Here is a 20,489-nt window from a genome sequence, read left to right as displayed (position 1 = left end):
GTTTGCAAACTGTCCATTATTCGCGGAAGGGCGCGCGTATGTGACCCTCAGGAGACGTAGAGGAAAAAAGGGTTGACCTGTGCAGCGGTGCAGAGCGTCTTTTCGCGTGATTCATCTAAGCGTGCTGTGTACACACACACGCACACATTGTGCTGTAGGAAACCGTCGGACGGTCCATACCTGGCGAAAAACCCAAACACATTTTCGCCCCGCGTATACGCGAGGGACAATGGCCGAGTATAGCGAGAGGCTACGGCTGGTAATTGCAGAAATTGAATGACAAAACCTGTGCCCGCGTACATGTATATCGTATAGCCTGTGTGGATCATCCCTTTCGGGCTTTTTGTCCAGGCTATTGTGCTTAATGGGCTTTTGGCACTTCCTCTTTGGGACTGCGCTGTTTTACATTTTGTTATAGAGGAGATGCAGAGAGGCCGCGATGTGACTGACGGATATGGGTAGGGTACAGAGGCTCGCTGCGCCGATGCGCATTTCTCTTCGGCTTCTTAATTCGTCTATAGAAATTTTAAATTTTCATGGAGAATTTCTTTTATTCGTGCGCGCGTAGTATACATTTTTCAGGACGACAAACTTAAGAAAAAGAAGCGACTCAAACACTGCAGCACTGGCCCGTCATCGCGTCTCGTCTCAGTTTTGCGCACAACTGCACAACGATTATACAATTATACTTCCTCTGGACAATCGGCCACTATTCCCAAGCATCATCTCTTCCTCTCTCTGTCTTACTCGAAGACCCCTGTCCATCCTTCCTGCAATGACACCCCTCGGCTACTTTTAAAAAATCTACCTGCGACCCCCTCGTCCCTTTGGCCATTTATTTCCGCACCTTATTGTGCCTGTCCAACTGTATACCGGCATGTATAGGTGTATCGTATAATACGCACGAGTGTGTGTGTGTATCATACAATGCGCGGCAACCTGTGCGAAACGAAAGGGTGCATATACTTGATGCGCGATTCGTGCGATGCTGCTCATTGTGTGCGTTATGTAAGAGGACATCTGCCTCCCGCTGATTCGCCGGAATTCGCGAGGGAATTGGCTTGTATACATTGGATCGCGTTTATATGTGCAAATCCAGAAAACTTATTTTTTTGCCGTGCACTTTAAATTCTCTTATAGGAATTTGACATGGAGAAAATGAGCGAAAATAAGCCATGGTTCCAATTCATCTACTTAATATCCGAAGGCGCAATCCAAAAATGTGTATTACTAGGATCGAAGTATTAAGAGAGAGCTTCAACTTAAGAGCTGGTGAGTTAAAAATAATTGCCTAGGTAAAAAGTTGTCTAGGCTTGAAAATAGCGAAAAATCATGAAAACTTGGATTTTCTACAAAAATCAGCCATTTTTCTCACTTTTAAAATTCTTATAACTTTTGATCCTAGCGGTCAATTTTAACCACTCGGCCCTCAAATTAAAGCTCTTTTCTTCTAATTTCGCTTTCAAGAATCAGATTAAACATTTTACCGGTTTCATCAGCTATGTATATGACATCGAAAAATATCAAAAAATAGCTACAATTGATGGGCATATATATATATAACTGATCAAACAACTAAAAGGTTGATCTAAATTTCTAAAACAAAAGTAGAAGTAATAAGCTTCAATTTGAGCCCCGGATGGTTGATATTGACGGCTGGGATCAAAAGTTATAAGGATTTTAAAAATGGGAGTTTTTACGATTTTTCGCTATTTTCAAGCCTAGGCAATTTTTTATCCAGACAATTATTCTTAACTCACCAGGCCTTAAATTAAAGCTCTCTCTCTCTCTTAATACTTCGGTCCTATAGTAATACCCATTTTTTAATTGCGCCTTCGGACACTAAGTGGCTAAAGTTGAAACATGGCTAATTTGCGTTTATTTTTCCCATGTTAAATTCCCATAAGAGAATTTAAAGTGCCCGGCAAAAAAAATAAGTATTTCGTAATCGCGGGAACCCAAAGTTTTTCGGGTTCTGGGTGGCCTAAGGAACCCAAAAAAGTTGGTCTGAAAGGTGTGCCCTCAAATTTCAATTTCGTTCACTCAGACCCCGAAAAGTGTCCGTTTTTTTCTGGATTTGCACATATGCTTACTTCTGTATGTGTGTGTCTTTATTTGGCGCTGCGGGTGGCGATGTCGACGCCCATCAATTGGAGCGATTAAATGGGCAGATATACGAGGATTGGGAAGACTGTTTATGTTTGACGTGATTCTGCGGGGTTGTGTGCCGAGATTCATTTTTTTTTTTATGCATGTTATATACTGTGTTATTTTGAAAATTAATACTATCAAACATCGATCATTGTCGATGGCATCTCAACGTTCGTAAAAAAACTCAAAAATCGATATTCGAATCAACGCCGCACATCTCGACCAAAACGTCCCTCTCAGCTCGCTCTCAAGACGTCGCTCACACACATCAACCTCCCTCTATATCGATCCTCCTAAACTAAGCCACATATAGCACACACGTATCCGCAAACTCGTGCACTGCAGGTGTCCTGCAGAGTCTACGTATATAGGTATACATACGTACAAACACACACACACATGGAAAAAAGAGCAGCTAATACTCCTCTGCGACAAGGTGAGCTGAATCTCTCTTCTTGGCTCGGCGCACGACGACGCTCCGGCACACAGCTCACCTCGAGGCCTTGGCCCGCGTCGACGAGTCCGTGATGGCGAGCTCTTATCGATCGCCTCACTCGCGCGCGCGCGCGTCTCTCACTATATATATATATATATATATATATATATATATATACATAACACTGTCCATATCTCAGTGCGTCTCTCCCGATGCGAGTCTCGGAATAAGCAGCTAAAGTCAGCGCCGCAAAAAATTGGCGGGAAGGTCAAGTCGTCGCGGCTGGACCCTTTAATGTCCCGTTTTTTGCCGTAGTCGTAAACAGCGCACGCAGCGATCGACTTATCGCAGGTCAGCGAGCAACCGTCGAGAAGTCAACCGCACAGATAAAGCCCCGCGGACAATGAGATCTCGCGTAATGACGGCCAACAGAGAGCCCTCTAATCTTCCTCTCTCTCTCTCTCTCTGGAGAGCTATGTGGACAAAAAATATGGTCCATCTCGCATACAGTATATACCGCGTCTCAACCCTCGATCTTTTCTCTCTCGCAGGTATAGGCGCATCGGATTTGCATAAGGTCAGTCTCTGCAGTGAAAAAACACGAGAGAGAGAGAGAGAGAGAGAGAGAGAGAGAGAGAGAGAGAGAGAATGAACAACGGTCGCCGCGCTATTACAGATCGGATTCTCAGATTTTTCACGCGTGTACCTATAACGTAAATATCCACGAGCTTTTCTCGTGTACGACACAGCGCGCTGCTGCCACGAATGGTAAAATTCGAGAAAATATTAGACAAGAGCTCTCGCGGGAGATGTTTTTTCGGGCTATGGTAATTCACGGGGGCTGCGGGATACTGGCACTGGAATCGGATTAGCATACGCGATTGGCTGTGCAGCGCGTAAATATTTCCGAGCGCCGGCGATTATATGTTAATCGCGTGTATATAATGCATCGGTGGATAAACAATCGGTCGTAGAGAGAGAGAGAGAGAGAGAGAGTTTATAAATCGGCTATTATTCAAAGCGAGCGTGAAAATTCATTTCGAAAACAGAAGCATAAGTGTAGAGCAGATGCAGAGCGTCGGTATCATGGACGTGCGCGCCTCGGAGTCAGACGCCGGCGGCGGCGACGTCGATGCGGGTATGCAGCCGTCGACGCGACACTGTCCGGTGTTGGTTTCCGTTTTCGAAGATATGCCCACCGCACACACGTATACATACAAAGTTCTCCGCTCGTGCGGAATTCGAAGCTTAAGCAGAGAATAATTTCGAAGAAAAGCGCCAGGAAAAAAACTCTCTCGCGCGTACGTATATAAGTATGATGTGCGGGAGGACAGCGCAGTACCGTCCAGAGAGAGAGAGAGAGAGAGAGAGAGAGGCCAGCGCGGTGGGGGAAAGCTCGAGGGGAAACACGCTGTAGCCATCGGGGGCTGCTCTCTCTCTCTCCCCTCTCACCTTACACACTCACACGCGCGCAGGTAAAAGAAGAGCAGCCGCAGCAGCCGAGTAGAGTAGTGGGGGTTACAGGCGCTCCGCACAGCAGCCGCAGAAAGAGAGCCGAGAGAGAGAGAGAGAGAGAGAGGGGAGTGGGAGAAGATGTGCGCTGCTGCCGCCGCCGCCGCCGCCGCCGCTGCTGCTGCTGCCGGTCGAGCGCAGGAGAGAAATCGTCGGGATAGTCACTTCTCCTCGGCGAGTCGGCGCCGCCGGAGTGTTTGTCTTCTCTCGCGAGAGATAGAGAACGAGTCTCAGTCGCGCGCGCACCAAGTGCATCTTCTAGCTCAGTGAGGTGCGGTGAAGGACGGAGAGTGATTTTTTTTTCTGTGAAATATACTCGAGTATAACAACAAATAACAGAGAGAGAGAGAGAGAGAGAGAGGCAGTGAGATTCCGGCATGTTCGCGTGTGCATACCGCAGGACCGGGACATCGTCGGCGCAGTGCAGCTGAGAGTCTATCCGATACACACAGTCGTCCCAGTGCGGCATGGATTTCTCCGTGAAAGGTGAGCGAGTGCGTGCGTTTTTCTTATCTCGTACAAGTATTCGGGTAAATGTGTTACGCGGGAAGATGATGAATTTTTTTTTCGATTTTCCGCAAAAGCGTCCGTGTTCCGAAGCGTTACGTAAGTTTCTTTTGTTTTTGTAAGAGCTGCCGAGGAGATATTTGTGCGACAAAGAAGCTTACAACCTATTTTTTTCTCCTCTCGCTGCCGCGTCATAGAGCATCGAAAAATCGGCCGACTAATTCCACCTGTTAGGACGATGCAACACCGCGTACGTCTCATCTCCCCGCTTTTCCGTGACGCGGCATGCAAACTCTGAATTATCCGGTCCACCTCGTGTATACTCGATACGAAATATATCGCGTATAGAGAGCCTTGAGTCTCTCTCATCATCGTGTCGCAATGTGTCGCGCGCGCTAATCACAAGTCTCTCCAGCTCAGCGCTAATTTTTCTCCAACAATACACCTCCACCTCTCCGCTCTCTTCCATACGCGTATACACAGACACAGAAACGGAGAGGGACACTGCATACATATACAAGCTGCCTATGATTAACGGCCGGAAACTGCGACGCGCGAAGGCGAGACGCGCCGATGATAATCCAGATGAGGCGGCGGCGGTAGAGAGACAAAAGTCCGCGGAATGTTTTTTCACGCGCGGTTGAGGATGTGCGTAATGACAGATTTTTAGCTTTTTGTTGTGTCTCCCGAAAAGAAGAAAAATAAGAGATTCGAATGCCAGTGGCGGGAAAATGGCGCGACGTGCGGGGGAGTCGAGGGAGTCGAGGGCGTGGCAGAATCATCCCCCTCGGGAATTTCGGCAGCGCCGTCTGTTCTCGTCTCCCCTTTGAAAATCCAGCCGTACGATTGATCCAACCGCGCCCTGTATGATATACTCGGGGAGAGTAGCTCATCTCTAAGTATCCATATCTCTCTCTCTCTCTCTCTCTCTCTTGACAACAACACACGTCGGTGTGTACGACATCTCTTCCGAGAATCCTCTCGTCGTGTGCAGCTAGTCGGCCTTTCGTCAGATCTTTCTCTCTTTCGCTGTACAGCCTGTTTACAAACACACACGTCAGAGAGGCGATCGTGTCGGGGACACTCGAGAGATGAATGTGCTGATGGATGATGCGCGGCGATGATTTCGACACCTGCGCCTTTTGTCTCTCTCGATTCTTTTGCGAAATCGAGAAAAAGCTCGATCAACCTGTTGCGAGATAATGAAGCTTCTCCATATGGGTCGCGCCTATACACCCCCCCCCCTCCCCCCCCCCCGATGACGAAATTGCGCGTACGCGAATTATGTACGCGGAAAAGTTAAAAGCGTCCTAGAAAAAGAAAATACCGACCTCGATAAGACACTTATACTGCTAGCGCAAGCTCTAAGCTCTCTTACTCTCTGAGCGCGCGTCCGCCCCAAGCTCTAGAGCCTCTCGCTTATAAACGGCCGATGCGGACTCACTCGGTTGGGCCACGTAAGCTCGGGGTGAAAAGATAGTTTTTGTTAGAGAGGACACGAGCCCCCGCCGACGCGTATAAGTACAGCTCTGACGACGCGTCTTATAGCTTTATCGTATAGATTCTCGCTCTCGGTCTGACCTTTGTCGCGCATACTGCTCCATGTGTGTGTGTGTGTGTGTGTGTGTGTGTTTGTGACTTCTTCTGACATTAATTTTTCTTTTCCCGCACACTTACGTGCTTCTTCATAGACACTCACACGATGATGTGGCTCTTGCGGATTTGCCATTATGCATCTATATACATACAGTCGTGCAGCACGACGGCTCTTCGATCTTTTTACGAGTCGGCTTTTAACTCGGAAAATTTTCGCCGCGCGGGCGTCTAATAAACTCCTGAAAGATGCATACGGAGCTTCGACACGTGCCCTCCGAGCTTGTATACTGCATTACGTGTGTGTGTGTGTGGGTGTAGAGTTTGTTTTTCCCTCCTTTAGCCGCTTGATTGTCGGTTAGGGCGCGATTATGGCATTACACATCTATAAGAGCGCAGTTTAAATACTTAAAAGCCGATCGATGCGCACGCGCGATGTTATATACTCTCGCGTGCGCCTCTCGATGACCGTATTGAAAAGTCGCGCGTGTATACGTGAAAATTTAATCATCCCGGCGGAATTATTCCCAGTCGTGAGAGAGAGAGAGAGAGAGAGAGGGGGGGAGAGAGGAAAAATGCCGAAAGGAGGGTGTTCCGGCTGGCTGAAGCCCAAGGTTGTCAGGGTTACGGAGCTCTCGAAACATACTAACCGAGCGCCATCTTCTCTCTCTTACACTCTCTGGTGTGGGTGTGTTTCCGGTCGGTTTTATCCCTATACACACGCAACCCGAGGGGGATTACTCCCCGGCGTTGCCTCTGGCAACGTGTAATTGCGCTCCGCGCAACACATCAGGGTAAAAAACGAGGAGAGAAAGGTCACTCCTCTCGCTTGTAACGCAGAGCGCTGCAGGAGAACGAAGAGATAGAAGTAGAGAGAGAGAGAGAGAGAGAGAGGAGAAAGGGAAGAGACTGTGCGCCGGCGCTCGACGGAAGCTGATTGGTCGGGGCGGTGGATTCCTGCCAATGGCCGGCAGTCGAGGCTACGCCCCCGCTTCTCTCTCTCTCTGGGTATTGTACTAGCGGTTCTCCAAAGCGCAGCATCCGAGAGTCTGCGCAGACTCTCTCTCTCTCTCGCTGCTGTGTTTTCTCTCGCTCTTGCTCTGCTCCGCGCGGGGGTGGAGAGCTCAGCCAATGGCGGAGGCGCCATCTTGCGGGGTATTGATTTTTTTCTGCTCTCGCGGGTGTGGATTGGTTTTTTTTGGGGGGGGGGGGGGGAAGGGACCGAATTTAATTCGGAGTTGAAAGAGAGGAAACGCGTGGGCTTATGCAAATGTCTCTTTCTCTATATCCTTTGCATAAACATTACATGCGCGTCAGAGAAATCGGTAATCTGAAATGCGGATCTGGCGCGACATAAGTATACGTAAAACGATAATGAAGCAGGAGAGATGCTTTTGTTTACGCGGGGACAGATCGATAATGAGCGCGCGAACGGCCCGAGAACGTGGCCATTGTGTGTGTCTCTCTCTCAGCGCTATATAACACTCTCTCTCGCACAATACGTACTATACGAGCGCGCAGGAATCTGTAAGCGGAAATTTTCCGATTATTCGGGCGCGCGAGCTGAATTTCATTCGAGGAAGATCGTATCTGTGTGTGTGTGTGTGTGTGTGTGTGTCAGTGACCTCGAGAATCGGAATATTTTCTCTCGTATATACACTTTCTTCGTAATAATACCGATACCGATCGCTTACCGATCTTCCTATACCCACATCTCCCTCGACGCGAGGGAAAATAAGTGTAACGATCGAGTACAGAGCGTACAGGTATATACACACATATATAGAACACGAGATCGACCTGGAAACCCCGGCGCATCTCTGTTTCCCGGAAACTCGCTCGATCGATCTTTCCTTATCGAGGCGGCCGTGAACCGTCTGCGTCGGCGCGAAAACCGCGTTATAGCTGTATAATACGATGATAAAGCTGCCGTGCATACACACACACACACACACACACGCACACACACGCATAGGAGGGTGACACCGGGTTTCCGGCTTATGGTTTGGAAAAGTCGGCACTGCGGTTTTCCTCGATGTTTTTTTATTCGTTCTAGCTGTTATTGTTTTCATATACTATAGCTCCAAAATTTTCACAAGCTAGCCCGAAGGCCGTGTGCGCGGATGCGTCATCAGCGGGAGAGATTTCGCGCGTGTCAGCTCTCGCACAAAAGGGTTCCCTGCCCCCACCACTCGATGTGTATATAGGTACATATCCGCGCGAGGCTCAATGTTACATTACGACAGAGAGCTGCTGGCTTGGGCAATGTGTGTCGCGTGACGAGAGAGAGAGAGAGAGAGAGAGAGAGAGAGAGAGAGAGAGAGAGAGAGAGAGAGAGAGAGAGCCGTCGCTGGGACTTCCCCTGACGCGGAGAGAAATCACGATGTGGCGGATGGTAACGACGTATCGTATCGGCGAACGAGAAAAATCTCGCGTCTATACGAGCTGGAACAATACGCGAGAGGCTATAAATAGCTCGGAAAATAAGCGCAATCCGAGCGCAAGTTCAACACAGAGAGAAAGAGAGAGAGAGAGAGAGAGAAAAGAAAGCGTCATCCGCGCGAAGGCGATCGATACAAGAGTAGCGCTGAACATCCTATATACGTGTATTACTATACATTCCTCGTGTTTCTTCCTCCGATAACGCGCAGTTCGCGCGCAGCTCTCTCTCTCGCTTTCTTGTCTTATCGCGATGATTCGATACCTCTTTTTTTATATATATATATTTATATATATATATATATATATATATATATATATATATATATATATATGCACGCACATGAGTAGATACGACATACCCTCGTTTCCGCGATTTCTCGCTCTTTTGTGCAGCCCGAGAAACCCGAGGTGGCCGCAAACATCCGGGATCGGATGCTGGCTGCGGTGAGCTCTGCTCTGCTCTCTCGAATTTTTATCCCACACAGTAGCAGTACCGCGACGAGATCGTCGCTGGGATGTGCTCCGTTGGCGTTAATTATTTCACAGTATTAATTGTAATTTTGTGATCGATAAGTGTAAGATAAAATGTTTAACCGATCGCCTTTTCTTCTGCTTGCAGTGACAGCCGAGACTGGACCTGATCATCACCGCGACGGCGATAGGCAAACGGATGTTGCATCATCGGCACTGGTAAGTGTCAAGCGTCGTCATTTTTCCTTTACCTCGCTCCTCGAGAGCCTTGAGGATGATCTGCAGCTTGTTTGCTTCTTTGTCGTGCGGACATAGATATAATAACGCCAATCTCTCACAAGAGCGAGAGATAACGCATCTCTTGGGATCGCGCGTGCTTATCTCGCTAAAAATTCGCGTTTGCGCAATTTTCCTCAACACTGAGACAGGCGCATCTAAAGCTCAGCGCTTGCTCTCTTTTACAGTGCAACCTTTTCATTTCCAAGGTCGAGTCAGAGCAGCAGCAGCAGCAGCAGCAGCAGCAGCAGCAGCAGCAAAGCCCCACACAGCAGTCAGGAGCAGAAGGAAGCCACCCGTGTCCAGCCTGTCCGACGGTGCTGTCGAGTTCTCGGGAGCTGACGCACCACCTGCGCGGCCACAACTCGCCCCGAAGCACGACCGACTGCAGCGGCGAGGAGGTCGACTACGCCTGCGGCGTCTGCCACAAGGTCCTCAGCTCGGCCAGCTCCCTCGACCGACACGTACTCGTGCACTCCGGCGAGCGGCCCTTCAAGTGCAAGTACTGTGAAATGGCCTTCACGACCAACGGCAACATGAACAGGCACCTGAGGACGGCCCACAGGACGGCCTCGCCGTCCCACAGCTGCACCGACTCCGAGGCCAGCAGCGACTCCGAGCGACCGCTCAACAAGCGCAGACTCGTGCAGGACGAGTACAACAACAACGACGTCGCCAAGCGCAACTCGCCCGAGCTCCTCGTCTCCTCCCAGGCGAAGCGCCGCTGCCCGGACTACGCCGACGAGGCCGACAGCCAGCGCAGGCACAAGATCCTGCTGGGCAACGCCAGGAGCGAGATCCGCGGCGGCTACTCTGACTCTACCGCGCCGCCCGACGGGCTCCTCGGCTGCGCCGTCTGCGGCCTCCATGACTTCGCCGCGGCCGAACAGCTCGAGGCCCACATGGAGCGCCAGCACCCGGACGTGCCGGCCAGGTGCGAGAGCTGCAGCCTTGGCTTCAAGAACAATAGGGCGCTCATCCTCCACCGCTTCATGCTCCACTTGGGCGAGGGTGCCCGCAAGCGCCTGCGCAACTCCGTCGTCGGATTCAACGACCTCACATTCGTCGACTTCTCTTCCGATAAGTTCCCCACCATCGCCCGGGCCGTCTGCGAGCAGTCGCTGCACCGGCCAGCCACCGGCAAGGCCTACCAGTGCTCCAAGTGCCTGCGGGCCTTCCCCTGCCGCTCGGCCCTCGACGCCCACGAGACCGACTGCGGCAGGGCCGGCGAGCAGCAGCCGCTGCTGCAGGACCAGTCGGGCCGCGACGACTTCTTCGCCGGGCTGGACCTGCAGAACAATGCCATCCCCGAGACCAAGGAACAGGGCAAGGACCTCGCCGACATCCAGAGCATCATCAACAACACCGCCGGACCGATCCTCCAGACCCTCAACCGCGACGACGCCTGCACGCCCGACAACTGCAAGATCAAGCTGAGCTTCGGCTCGTCCGGCTCCTCGGGCACGCCCTGCTCCGAGTCCTACCACGAGGAGGAGGCCCAGGACGCATTTGCCGCCGAATTTCGCAAGATGAAGATGAAGGGCGAGTTCCCGTGCCGGCTCTGCAGCGCCGTGTTCCCCAATCTGCGCGCCCTCAAGGGCCACAACCGCGCCCACATGGGCGTGGGACCGGGCATGCCCTATCCCTGCAACATGTGTCCCTACAGCAGTACCGATAAGCAGACCCTTACAAGGCACCTCAGGTCGCACAACGGCGACCGGCCCTACGAATGCTCGCTCTGCAACTACGCCTTCACCACCAAGGCCAACTGCGAGCGGCACGTGAGGAACCGGCACGGCAAGCTCTCACGCGAGGAGATCAAGAGCGTGCTCATCTACCACCCCAGCGAGGACTCCACCAACGACGGCAGCCTCGAGCGAGCCTCGCCCCGGGGACCCTCGCACGTGCGCGACGAGGTGCGCAAGACCCTGGTCTACCCCAGCGAGCGAGACGAGCTGCCGATCAGCCAGTATCCCCAGGCCGGCGAGCTGAGGATCAAGGACGAGGCCAAGCTCAGGCAGCCAGGACTGCCGGGACTCCACGCCATCGGCAGCCACGAGCTCTTCCCCAGGCCACCCCAGCAGCCCCTCGAGCTGACCTACCGCGGCGACGAGCGGCAGCTAGCCGAGAGCGAGGTCAAGGAGGAGGACCTCGACTCGAGGTCGTCGGACGGCAGCGTGTCTCTAGTCAGCGAAGCCAAAACGGACGCCGCACACCAAAGAATTCAGGCCAGTCCCATGGACCTGAAGAAGTCGAGCAACCCTGTCTCCCAGGCCGAAGATGCGCCGCTCGACCTCAGCATGGACGTGCTGGACCTCAGCCGCAAGGCCAAGGCTGCCGCAGCCGCCGCCGCGGCTCTCAAGGCCGAAGGAGCCAACGGCGAGAATTTGAAAACGCAGGAGGGCAAGGACCTCTACAACACGACCAATCAGCTACTGCTGACCCAAGCTCTGCTCAAGGCCGGACAGACCCAGCAGCCCTCCTCGCTCGAAGCATTCTACGCCAATGCTCAAATGCTCTACCGGAACTTTGGAACGTTCCCCGCGGCGGCCGCCGGTATCCTCCAGCCGTACCTCTTCAACCCGCACCTCTTCGGCCAGGACTACGCCATGAAGGACAGGATGCAGAAGGAGCTGATCCGCGGACTCCAGACCAGCGGGGGTAGCCTCGTGGAGCCCCAGGCTCCGAGCTACGGCGCCGCTGCCTTCCCCCAGCAGAGCGGCCGTCAGCCGGACCAGAACAACTCCGGCTACGCCAATCTCATGTCCTCCGCCAAGCTCATCAGCAAGAGCTTGACGCCGTCGTCCAGGGACAAGAACCTGGACGGCAACTCGCAGTCGTCCAACTCCGTGAAGATGGTGATCAAGAACGGCGTGCTCATGCCCAAGCAGAAGCAGCGACGCTACAGAACCGAGCGTCCCTTCACCTGCGAGCACTGCTCGGCCAGGTTCACCCTGCGTAGCAACATGGAGCGACACATTAAGCAGCAGCACCCTCAGCACTGGAGCCAGAGACCCAGGGGCGGACACTCGACCCGAGGCAGACCGCCGGCGAATCCGCCGACGCTTCTACAGAACCTCCAGGGCAGCTCGCACCATCACGCCCAGCAGCAGTCCCAGTCCTACAGTGGACTAATGCCGAAGCTCGGACAGCAAGTCCCTCCCGGTGACTACGGCAAGCACGCCATATCCGACCAGGTCAAGTACGCCATCTTGGCCTCGCAGCTGAAGGGCGGCAGCAAGCCCGAGGAGAACGACTCCGACGAGGAGCTCGTCATCGATGAAGAGAATGAGAAGGAGCACAGAGAACCCACCGAGAGGACGCTCAGTCTGCTCCGGGGCAAACTCGAGGCCAACATCGAGAGCAAGGGCAGCGAGGACGTGGACACGAAGGAGGTCAGGGTCAAGGAGAAGATCAAGCAGGAGATCGACAGCCACATCGAGCACAAGAACGACGAGCACGACGTGCTCAACACCAAAGAGCGGGACGACGAGTCCGATGAGGAGGAGGATGACGACGAGGTCACCTCAATCGTACCCGAGGCCATGGTCAAGACCGAGCTGCGCGATCTCAAGGAGGACCAGGAGGATCTGGCCAGCGTGTCCGAGATCCTGGACAACGCTTCCCAGCACTACCAGCACTTCCAGTCGCAGTACATGAGCGACGAGGAGGGCCTGGTTGCCTCGACGAGCGACTGCAACCAGTCGGGCAGCGACGAGAAGTCCGACTCGGTCAACTCGGCCAACTCCGGACACTCGTCCTGCTCGAAGAAGAAGAAGAAGAAGATGAAGAAAAAGAAGAAGAAGAAGTCCGCTTACTCGATGGCCCCCAACCGAGTGATCTGCCCGTACTGCGAGCGTCCTTTCCCCTGGACCTCCTCGCTGCGCCGTCACATTCTCACGCATACGGGCCAGAAGCCCTTCCAGTGCATGCACTGTTCCCTTCTCTTTACCACTAAGTCCAACTGCGATCGTCACCTGCTGCGCAAGCACAAGAACAAGATCGAGAAGCTGCGCAGAACCCGCAGCACCTCGTCGCCGGAGCTCCAGGAGCCACCGAGCATCAACAACAACAGCAGCCAGTTCGCCATGAGGAACGTGCCCGAGCGGCCCTACAAGTGCAACCAGTGCCCCAGCTCGACCTTCTCAACCCTCGGCAATCTCAAGAAACACAAGTCCTCGAAGCACCAGTACCAGCAGCGCCATACAGGCCCGAAATCGCGTCCGGACTCGCCCTGCAGCGAACCCCAGCACAGTCCCCAGGACTGCAGTCCAGCTCAGAACGAGGCTCAAGTCCAGGACGAGTCCGTCCACCCGACCCAGCAGTGCAACGTCCAGGAGTGCGCCGAGCCTCAGGACTGCCATAAACAGCAGCAGCAAGGTACCGACCAGAGCGGCTACGAGAGCCAGTCGTCCGGGGTCTCTGATAACATGGCCGAGAACCTGGCCGACCGCCTCGAGGGTATGAGCTCCACGCCGATCGCCGATCCAGCCAAGAACGGCATCAACAACAACAACAACAACAACAACGCATCCAGGAAGAACTCGCCTACTTCGTCGCCGGGACCCAACAACAGCGGCAACAGCAGCGCCAACAACTCCGAAGCTGCGCCTTTCAAGTGCCACCTCTGCGACAGCGGCTTCTCCGAGAGGAACGACTGCCTCGAGCACATCAAGGACAACCACGAGCGCTCCTACGAGATGCTCGTCGCCAAGGGTGCCCTGGAAATGGACTTTGACGGTGCCGACGAGCCCATGCCACCGCAGCCACCACCGCCACCCCAGAACCCTAGCGATGGCGAGGGCAGGCGGTTCCCCGACTACAGCAACAGAAAGGTAATTTGAAACCTCCACAACGCGATCTAACAACTCTTTTTTTTCAAAATCGACAATCAAACTAACTCTCGACTCATTCGCTCGTTCACAGGTCGTCTGCGCCTTCTGCATGCGTCGCTTCTGGTCGGCCGAGGACCTCCGTCGCCACATGCGCACCCACACGGGCGAACGCCCGTTCTCATGCGACATCTGCTGCCGGCGCTTCACCCTGAAGCACAGCATGCTTCGCCACCGCAAGAAATGCGAGTCGTGCGTCGACTCCAGCATGTACGTGGGCACGAGCGGCGACGAGGACACGGGCATGAGCCAACCGCCCACGATAACGCCTCGCTCTCAGCAACACTCGTCCCAGATGGCGCAGCAACAGCAGCGCACCTCACTACCCCAGGTCGCGAGCGTCGCCACTGCCGACGCTGCGCCCAGTGGACTCATGCGCTTCAATCCTTACGAGAAGCTGACCACCCTCACGGGTAAACTCACCGCCGGTGTTTCTCCAAGCGTCGACGCCGGCGACAACAGCGACAACAGCGATCTCATCTCCAACCTACTCGGCATCGGGGACAAGAACTTGATCGACCGGGTACTTCAATCCTCGGTGGACGACGCCGCCAAGCTTCTGGGTGTCAAGGCACACCACGAATGAGGTCTGAGGAGTAGAGCTGGGCGCTCGAGGACTAAGCCCGCGGTGTAAGTGTCGTTGGCACGGCATTCGCTGATAAAATTATATAGGTAAAGCTTTTTGGAGATGATTGCATCGAGGCTGTATACTGATTTATACATATAACACTTGTACATAATAAATGAGGCTTCGATGCGATGTGCTATGAGACTCCAAAAGGCTTCGAATCGCGTGTTAAGTGCGTCGGGATAAGGCTGAATCGTGTATACTGACTGTAGAGTAATTTAATGCGATCGACGCGATGAGGTTCGACCTGGACTCGCCCTTTTGTTGTAACCGAGCGAGTCCACGTCGATGCCTGATATATATTAACATAAATATGCGTATTTGAGTTTAAAACGAGAGAGAAGGTAATAAGAGAGCGATGCCGTCCAATGATTTACATCACACGCGAAACTACTTTAACGATTGTATAAACTCGGTAGAGACACACAAAGGTGCACATTACGCATGTATCAGGTGCGAAACGAAGAAAGCATTCCTTGCTTTCTTTTTTTTAATTCTACTATTAGTGTAAACATAGTATCTCGTAAAGTAAACAATTTTCTCTCCAAATATTACGTATAGTATCTCATCGTGTGTGTGTGTGTGTGTAACCGAGTCGCTCGTATATCGGTTCTTCTCTTACTTTTGGTGCGCACCGCGGAGTCGCGATGTTTTTCCTCTTTCCTCGAGCACCGGAAGCGCGACGAAAAAAAAAAACAATTACAGTATAGAAAAAAATAAAATAAAAACAATGATGCTGAATTACGCTTGTCGACCGAGCGAAACTTGTACTCGCTCTATCGACAATGCAATTTCATATGTATAGATTGTGCCTACAACCTTATATGCATATAGGTATAGGGTGACTCTTTCTCTTACATATCTATGTGTGTCACGACGAATGCCGCGGAATGAATTTGCATGGAAGTGTATACGTGCGCGCGAGTGAGAGCAAAAAAGAGCTCACCCTATATAAGGTACTTGTAATGGCGATTCTACATAATTATTCTCTCTGTGAGTGTGTAATACTGCTGTGTTTACGTGTAAATACGAGACGACTGACTTCGTCTAGCGATGTTATACTGTACATCTACGACTTATAGCAATTATACATACATGCGCTCTCACTATGCTAGCTCGTTAAGTTGTAATTAAATAAGTAACAAAGAGTAAAAAGTAAAAACAAAAAATCTCGTCGAATCTGCGAAGGCGATTATGATTTAGAAAGAGAGAGTGTTATTATCAGCAGACGAGTATAGAGGCAGCCCAAAGGGGCCTTATTAATGTTTAGGTAAAAAATAAACAATGAAGATAAAACGAAAGATGTGTAATTTATATACGATACATAAATATATATATATATGATATGATAACGAGTAAAACGGCGATCGACGAGCTGTGCGTCGCGATTGACACGCGTACCAGGCTCGTCGCTCGTGTTCGAATCCAAAGAGAGGTTTTGCGCTCAGCAAACCCACACTTATTAATTATTGTAATTCTTTATTATGAGCATGATTTTTATTATTATTATTATTATCATTATTAGGAGAAAACTTTTAAGATGATCGATGCTGAGAGTGACAACGAATTAAGGATAGCCATATATAAATATATATATATTATGTATATCGACGAATTAGAGAAAGGAAAAATATAGAATTCTTATATATGTGTACATTATATATGCGAAGATGAACTTTTTAGGTTTCTTTATTATTTATTTCTATGATGTTGCATTGCGTCGATAACATTGATTATGAAAAAATACGAAAAGAAAATTATGCAAAAAAAAAAGCGAATTGAGGTGAACTATGCGTATAAGGATGTTAAATATAGCATTGTTTTCTCTTCTGTAAACTCTCTTCGCCTCGATTTTAAGTATACAAAAGGTCTATAATTTGTAAATTTGACATGTATAATGATGAGTCATTAATCGAATCGTACAAAGCGAAGTATCAATAAAAGTATGTCCCTCTATGAGAAATTTTGAGTTATTTTTTCTTGCGTCCAAAACTTTACTATACTTGTCTGTACACATATAGTCCGCAGTTGTATACTTATACGAGAGACCATAATGTCGCAATGCCACTTTGCGACGAAATATACGAAGAAATAAATATAATGAGCAATATATAAGCGAGAGAGAAAAAGTTTGAAGTGTATATCCATCACTTGTGTATGTATAGCTAGGACAATTAAAAGCGCGAATACTTATTCAAACGCTGCAAACTATGCCAAATGACGGCCAGGTGTGTTCGATCGGTTTGACGATCGGAATTATATAAAGCTATAATTACAAATATATTACATACAATATGTATCGTGTATTTTAGATAGAGATGTTCTCAGTAGCGCAGTGTTTGTCATTTAACTTTTTTCTTTTCTTCGAAAAAAATTAATAATAAACTCAATAATCGAAGCTTTGAAGAAAAAATCTATGGACTTGATATTTCTCTCTCTATTGTTCTTATACTATGTAGAAATATTTTTTTCGGTTGTTCTTCTTACATACGATATTATATTTACAAATTGTTTTTCTTATACTAGACGCGCACCGAAAGACGGCTATGAAGTTTTTTCATGTTTCTATAACGTTTTCGTTATTATATTTTTTTATGTTCAAAGTAATAGCGAATCGCATGACGAGAGCGTGCAAAACGATTTCTAGATATATTTATATGCAAGATTATTTTTTTAAGCGAAGCATGTAAAGCAGACAATTTTCGTTCCGATAATGTTCATCCTATCTCTACTATATTCTTCTGGTACTTGTGAATTTTTATAGAAAAAAAGAGATGCATTGTAATCGAATAAATATACCGACGACATTCTGTACTTGTATAGTGACTTGTATTGATAACACTTTGAGGTTACAAGTTTGAACTTTGAAAATTATAATATAACAATACATAATGTATTAACATGACATATACTGTGTTCTCTTTCACGAATACCCTACTCCTATTTATCAAATTTAGAATGTAAATAAAGCAAAAAATTCGCGCCGTAAAAAAATGAAGGCTGCACAAACGTATTAAAAATGTGACGCAAAAAATAAAAAAAAAATTAATCGAAATAACACAAAATTATAAGTAATACCTATAAACATTTAATATATTTGGCCATGAATTCAAAATTTTAAGTTCAAACCGATACCACCAGGCAAGTCCACGGACGAAACGCGCTGACCTTCTCAAGCTCAATGATTCGAGGTTATTTTTCCACTTCAAACATTTAACATAATTTTACTTACGAATATACGATTAGATAACGTTGCAGAAGCAAAATTCAACTAAAATGTCAAATTTTTATCCCAACATTATGTCACCACTCAAGACAATTTTCGTATTCGTTAAGAAAATTAAAAAATGCACGGAATATGACCTGAAGAAGAAGACGACCGCAAAATCAACTATGTCCGGACAGTCGCCAAAATCCTCATCGCGTTTCAGTGATTATCACAATCCGGTGTACAGCCAGCAAAGTATACATTCCCCTTTTTCTCATTTCGCGTAAAGTTAAAAAAAAAAATAAATAAATAAATAATTCTCGGATCGATTCGTAGATTCAAATACATCGATCAGTATTTTCGCGCATCCCGACCTCACGGCCGTTTCCGAGCTCATAAAAAACAAATTTTACTTCGCCACTTTGGCTCCTGGCAAGAGAGTACCAAAAACAGCACCGAACGTTTACTTGTTCGACGTCGACGAGGAACTGGTGTACAACAACTTTTACAGCGATTTCGGACCCCTCAATATTGCCTGCCTTCACAAGTTTGAACAATTCGATTTGTTAAATTTGATAAAAAAAAAAAAAAAAAAAAAAAAATGATCGTTATTTCAAAGCATCGGGCTTTTACACATCATAAGGTACTGTCACGGCGTCAACCAAATTTTGAATAACCCAGACTACAAGCTCGACAAAATCGTGCACTTCGCGTCCGCGAATGCAGAGAAACGAGCGAACGCCGCTTATCTCGCTGCCTCTTACTCGGTTCTCTACTTGGACAAGTCACCCGATGAAGCTTACGATTTGATCGCGTCGAAAGGCTCACCGCCTCTCAAGCCTTTTAGAGACGTGTCCATTGGCGTGGCCCACTACACTATCGATTTGATCGGTAAACGACAATAAATTTTCAAAAAGCAACACTTTTTAAAATCCATTAACTTAAGTTACTTTTCAACAGACTGCCTAAACGCCCTGAGCAAAGCGTCGTCCCTCGGCTTCTTTAATCTCGAAGATTTCGACGCGAGGGAGTACGAGAAGTACGAGCAGATAAAGAACGGCGACCTAAATTGGATAGTACCTCGTAAATTCCTAGCCTTCCTGGGTCCCAACACCGAACAGGGCACCACGTCGCACTACCCGGAAAAGTACCTGAACTACTTTATGAAAAATGAAGTCGCAGCTGTCGTCAGACTCAATCGCAAGACTTACGAGTCCTTCAGGCATGTACACGTGATATTTGCATTTTTTTTTCTAAGACTAAGCATCAAAATCATTCTCGCTCAGGTTTACGAACGCCGGTATACTGCACTACGACATCTTCTTCCCGGACGGTACGGTTCCGCCGAAAAAAGTCCTCAAGCAATTTTTACACATAGCCGAGAGCACAAGGGGCGCTATCGCCGTACACTGCAAAGTATAGAGCGTGTAGAAAATTTTATCATTTTAATCGTTAAATGCAAAATGGATGAGTAAAATAATCGATTTTGGGTACAGGCTGGTCTGGGGAGGACGGGGACGCTGATAGCCGCGTATGTCATGAAACATTATCGGATGACGGCCAGAGAGGCGATCGCTTGGCTGAGGATATGCAGGCCTGGGTCAATCATAGGACACCAGCAGTCCTGGCTCGAGGAGATGGAGTCAAGCCTGTGGCGCGAAGGCCGTCGGTACAGGTGCGACAATTTCATTTTTTTTTTATCATTATCAACCATCTCTTTCACTGTAATATTAAAAAATTAAATATTGCATCGTCCTAATTTCAGGATGAAGTACCACGGAGACGAGAACCTGATACTGCACCACAAGCGTGGAGTATACTCTGTGGCTGCCAAGTTCGACAGAAAAGTTCGTTTCAGAGAGTACTTGAGCAAGGAAACCTTGAACAGAACTAAAAGTGGTGAGCATATGCTAAAAAAACTTATAGAAAAACACGCGACAGAGAAAAAAATCGACCTTTCAGAGAAACTGAAGCTTCAAAAAGAAAGAATCGAACGTCCGGCAAATTTGAATCTCCGCTGCTCTTCCGCCCGAGAAAGTTCGGGAATCGGCACTCCTAAGCCCCAAAACACGGTGGACGAGGGGGAGAACAGTAGGGCGATGACACAAGGCGACAAGTTGAACGAGATAAAGATGAGGAGAACGAGGGCGAATAACGTCGAACAATTGTTCGATCCGAGAATACCGTTCGTTCGCCAGAATTTCCGTTAAAAACCAAGCACTGCTGTAATCCTGACGTACTGAAAATGTTAAAAAATAAAAAAAAAGTGTAAATCAATAATTGCGCGCTTTGGTTCGAATTTCGTAAACATTGCTACCAACCCATAGCTACGAAAATTGCGTTTTCAATTTTCGCGGTTAAATCAGTGCGACC

At 49.2% G+C, this 20,489-nt stretch overlaps 2 protein-coding genes across 8 annotated transcripts; both read left to right on the top strand.

Moving 5' to 3' along the window:
- Window positions 1-4,224: 4,224 nt before the first annotated feature.
- LOC100120079 lies at window positions 4,225-18,099 on the top strand. Of its 4 annotated transcripts, none has more exons than XM_031921399.2 (4): window positions 4,225-4,585; window positions 9,261-9,331; window positions 9,598-14,223; window positions 14,315-18,099. In XM_031921399.2, the coding sequence occupies exons 1-4, from the start codon at window positions 4,567-4,569 to the stop codon at window positions 14,864-14,866; spliced, it is 5,268 nt and encodes a 1,755-aa protein (XP_031777259.1). In that variant the 5' UTR covers window positions 4,225-4,566; the 3' UTR covers window positions 14,867-18,099. The 4 variants fall into 4 exon arrangements, with proteins under 4 accessions (XP_031777259.1, XP_031777260.1, XP_031777258.1 ...); XM_031921400.2 differs by having other exon boundaries at window positions 4,236-4,593; XM_031921398.2 differs by having other exon boundaries at window positions 4,236-4,593; window positions 9,577-14,223.
- Window positions 17,875-20,396, top strand: LOC100120046 (dual specificity protein phosphatase CDC14A-like). 4 transcript variants are annotated; one of them, XM_001603678.5, is made up of 9 exons: window positions 17,875-18,099; window positions 18,224-18,371; window positions 18,453-18,663; window positions 18,760-19,007; window positions 19,077-19,338; window positions 19,403-19,532; window positions 19,613-19,791; window positions 19,882-20,015; window positions 20,079-20,396. In XM_001603678.5, exons 2-9 carry the CDS (start codon window positions 18,302-18,304, stop codon window positions 20,324-20,326), a joined length of 1,482 nt encoding a protein of 493 aa, XP_001603728.2. In that variant the 5' UTR covers window positions 17,875-18,099; window positions 18,224-18,301; the 3' UTR covers window positions 20,327-20,396. The 4 variants fall into 4 exon arrangements, with proteins under 4 accessions (XP_001603728.2, XP_008215192.1, XP_032455248.1 ...); XM_008216970.3 differs by having other exon boundaries at window positions 17,881-18,099; window positions 18,245-18,371; XM_032599357.1 differs by having other exon boundaries at window positions 17,889-18,099; window positions 18,736-19,007.
- Window positions 20,397-20,489: the final 93 nt, after the last annotated feature.

The sequence above is a fragment of the Nasonia vitripennis genome, chromosome 1, assembly GCF_009193385.2.
Source record: "Nasonia vitripennis strain AsymCx chromosome 1, Nvit_psr_1.1, whole genome shotgun sequence".
NCBI classification, from domain to species: Eukaryota; Metazoa; Arthropoda; class Insecta; order Hymenoptera; family Pteromalidae; genus Nasonia; species Nasonia vitripennis.
The sequence above is the reverse complement of the archived record's forward strand: the minus strand, read 5'-3'. Positions and strand labels throughout refer to the sequence as shown.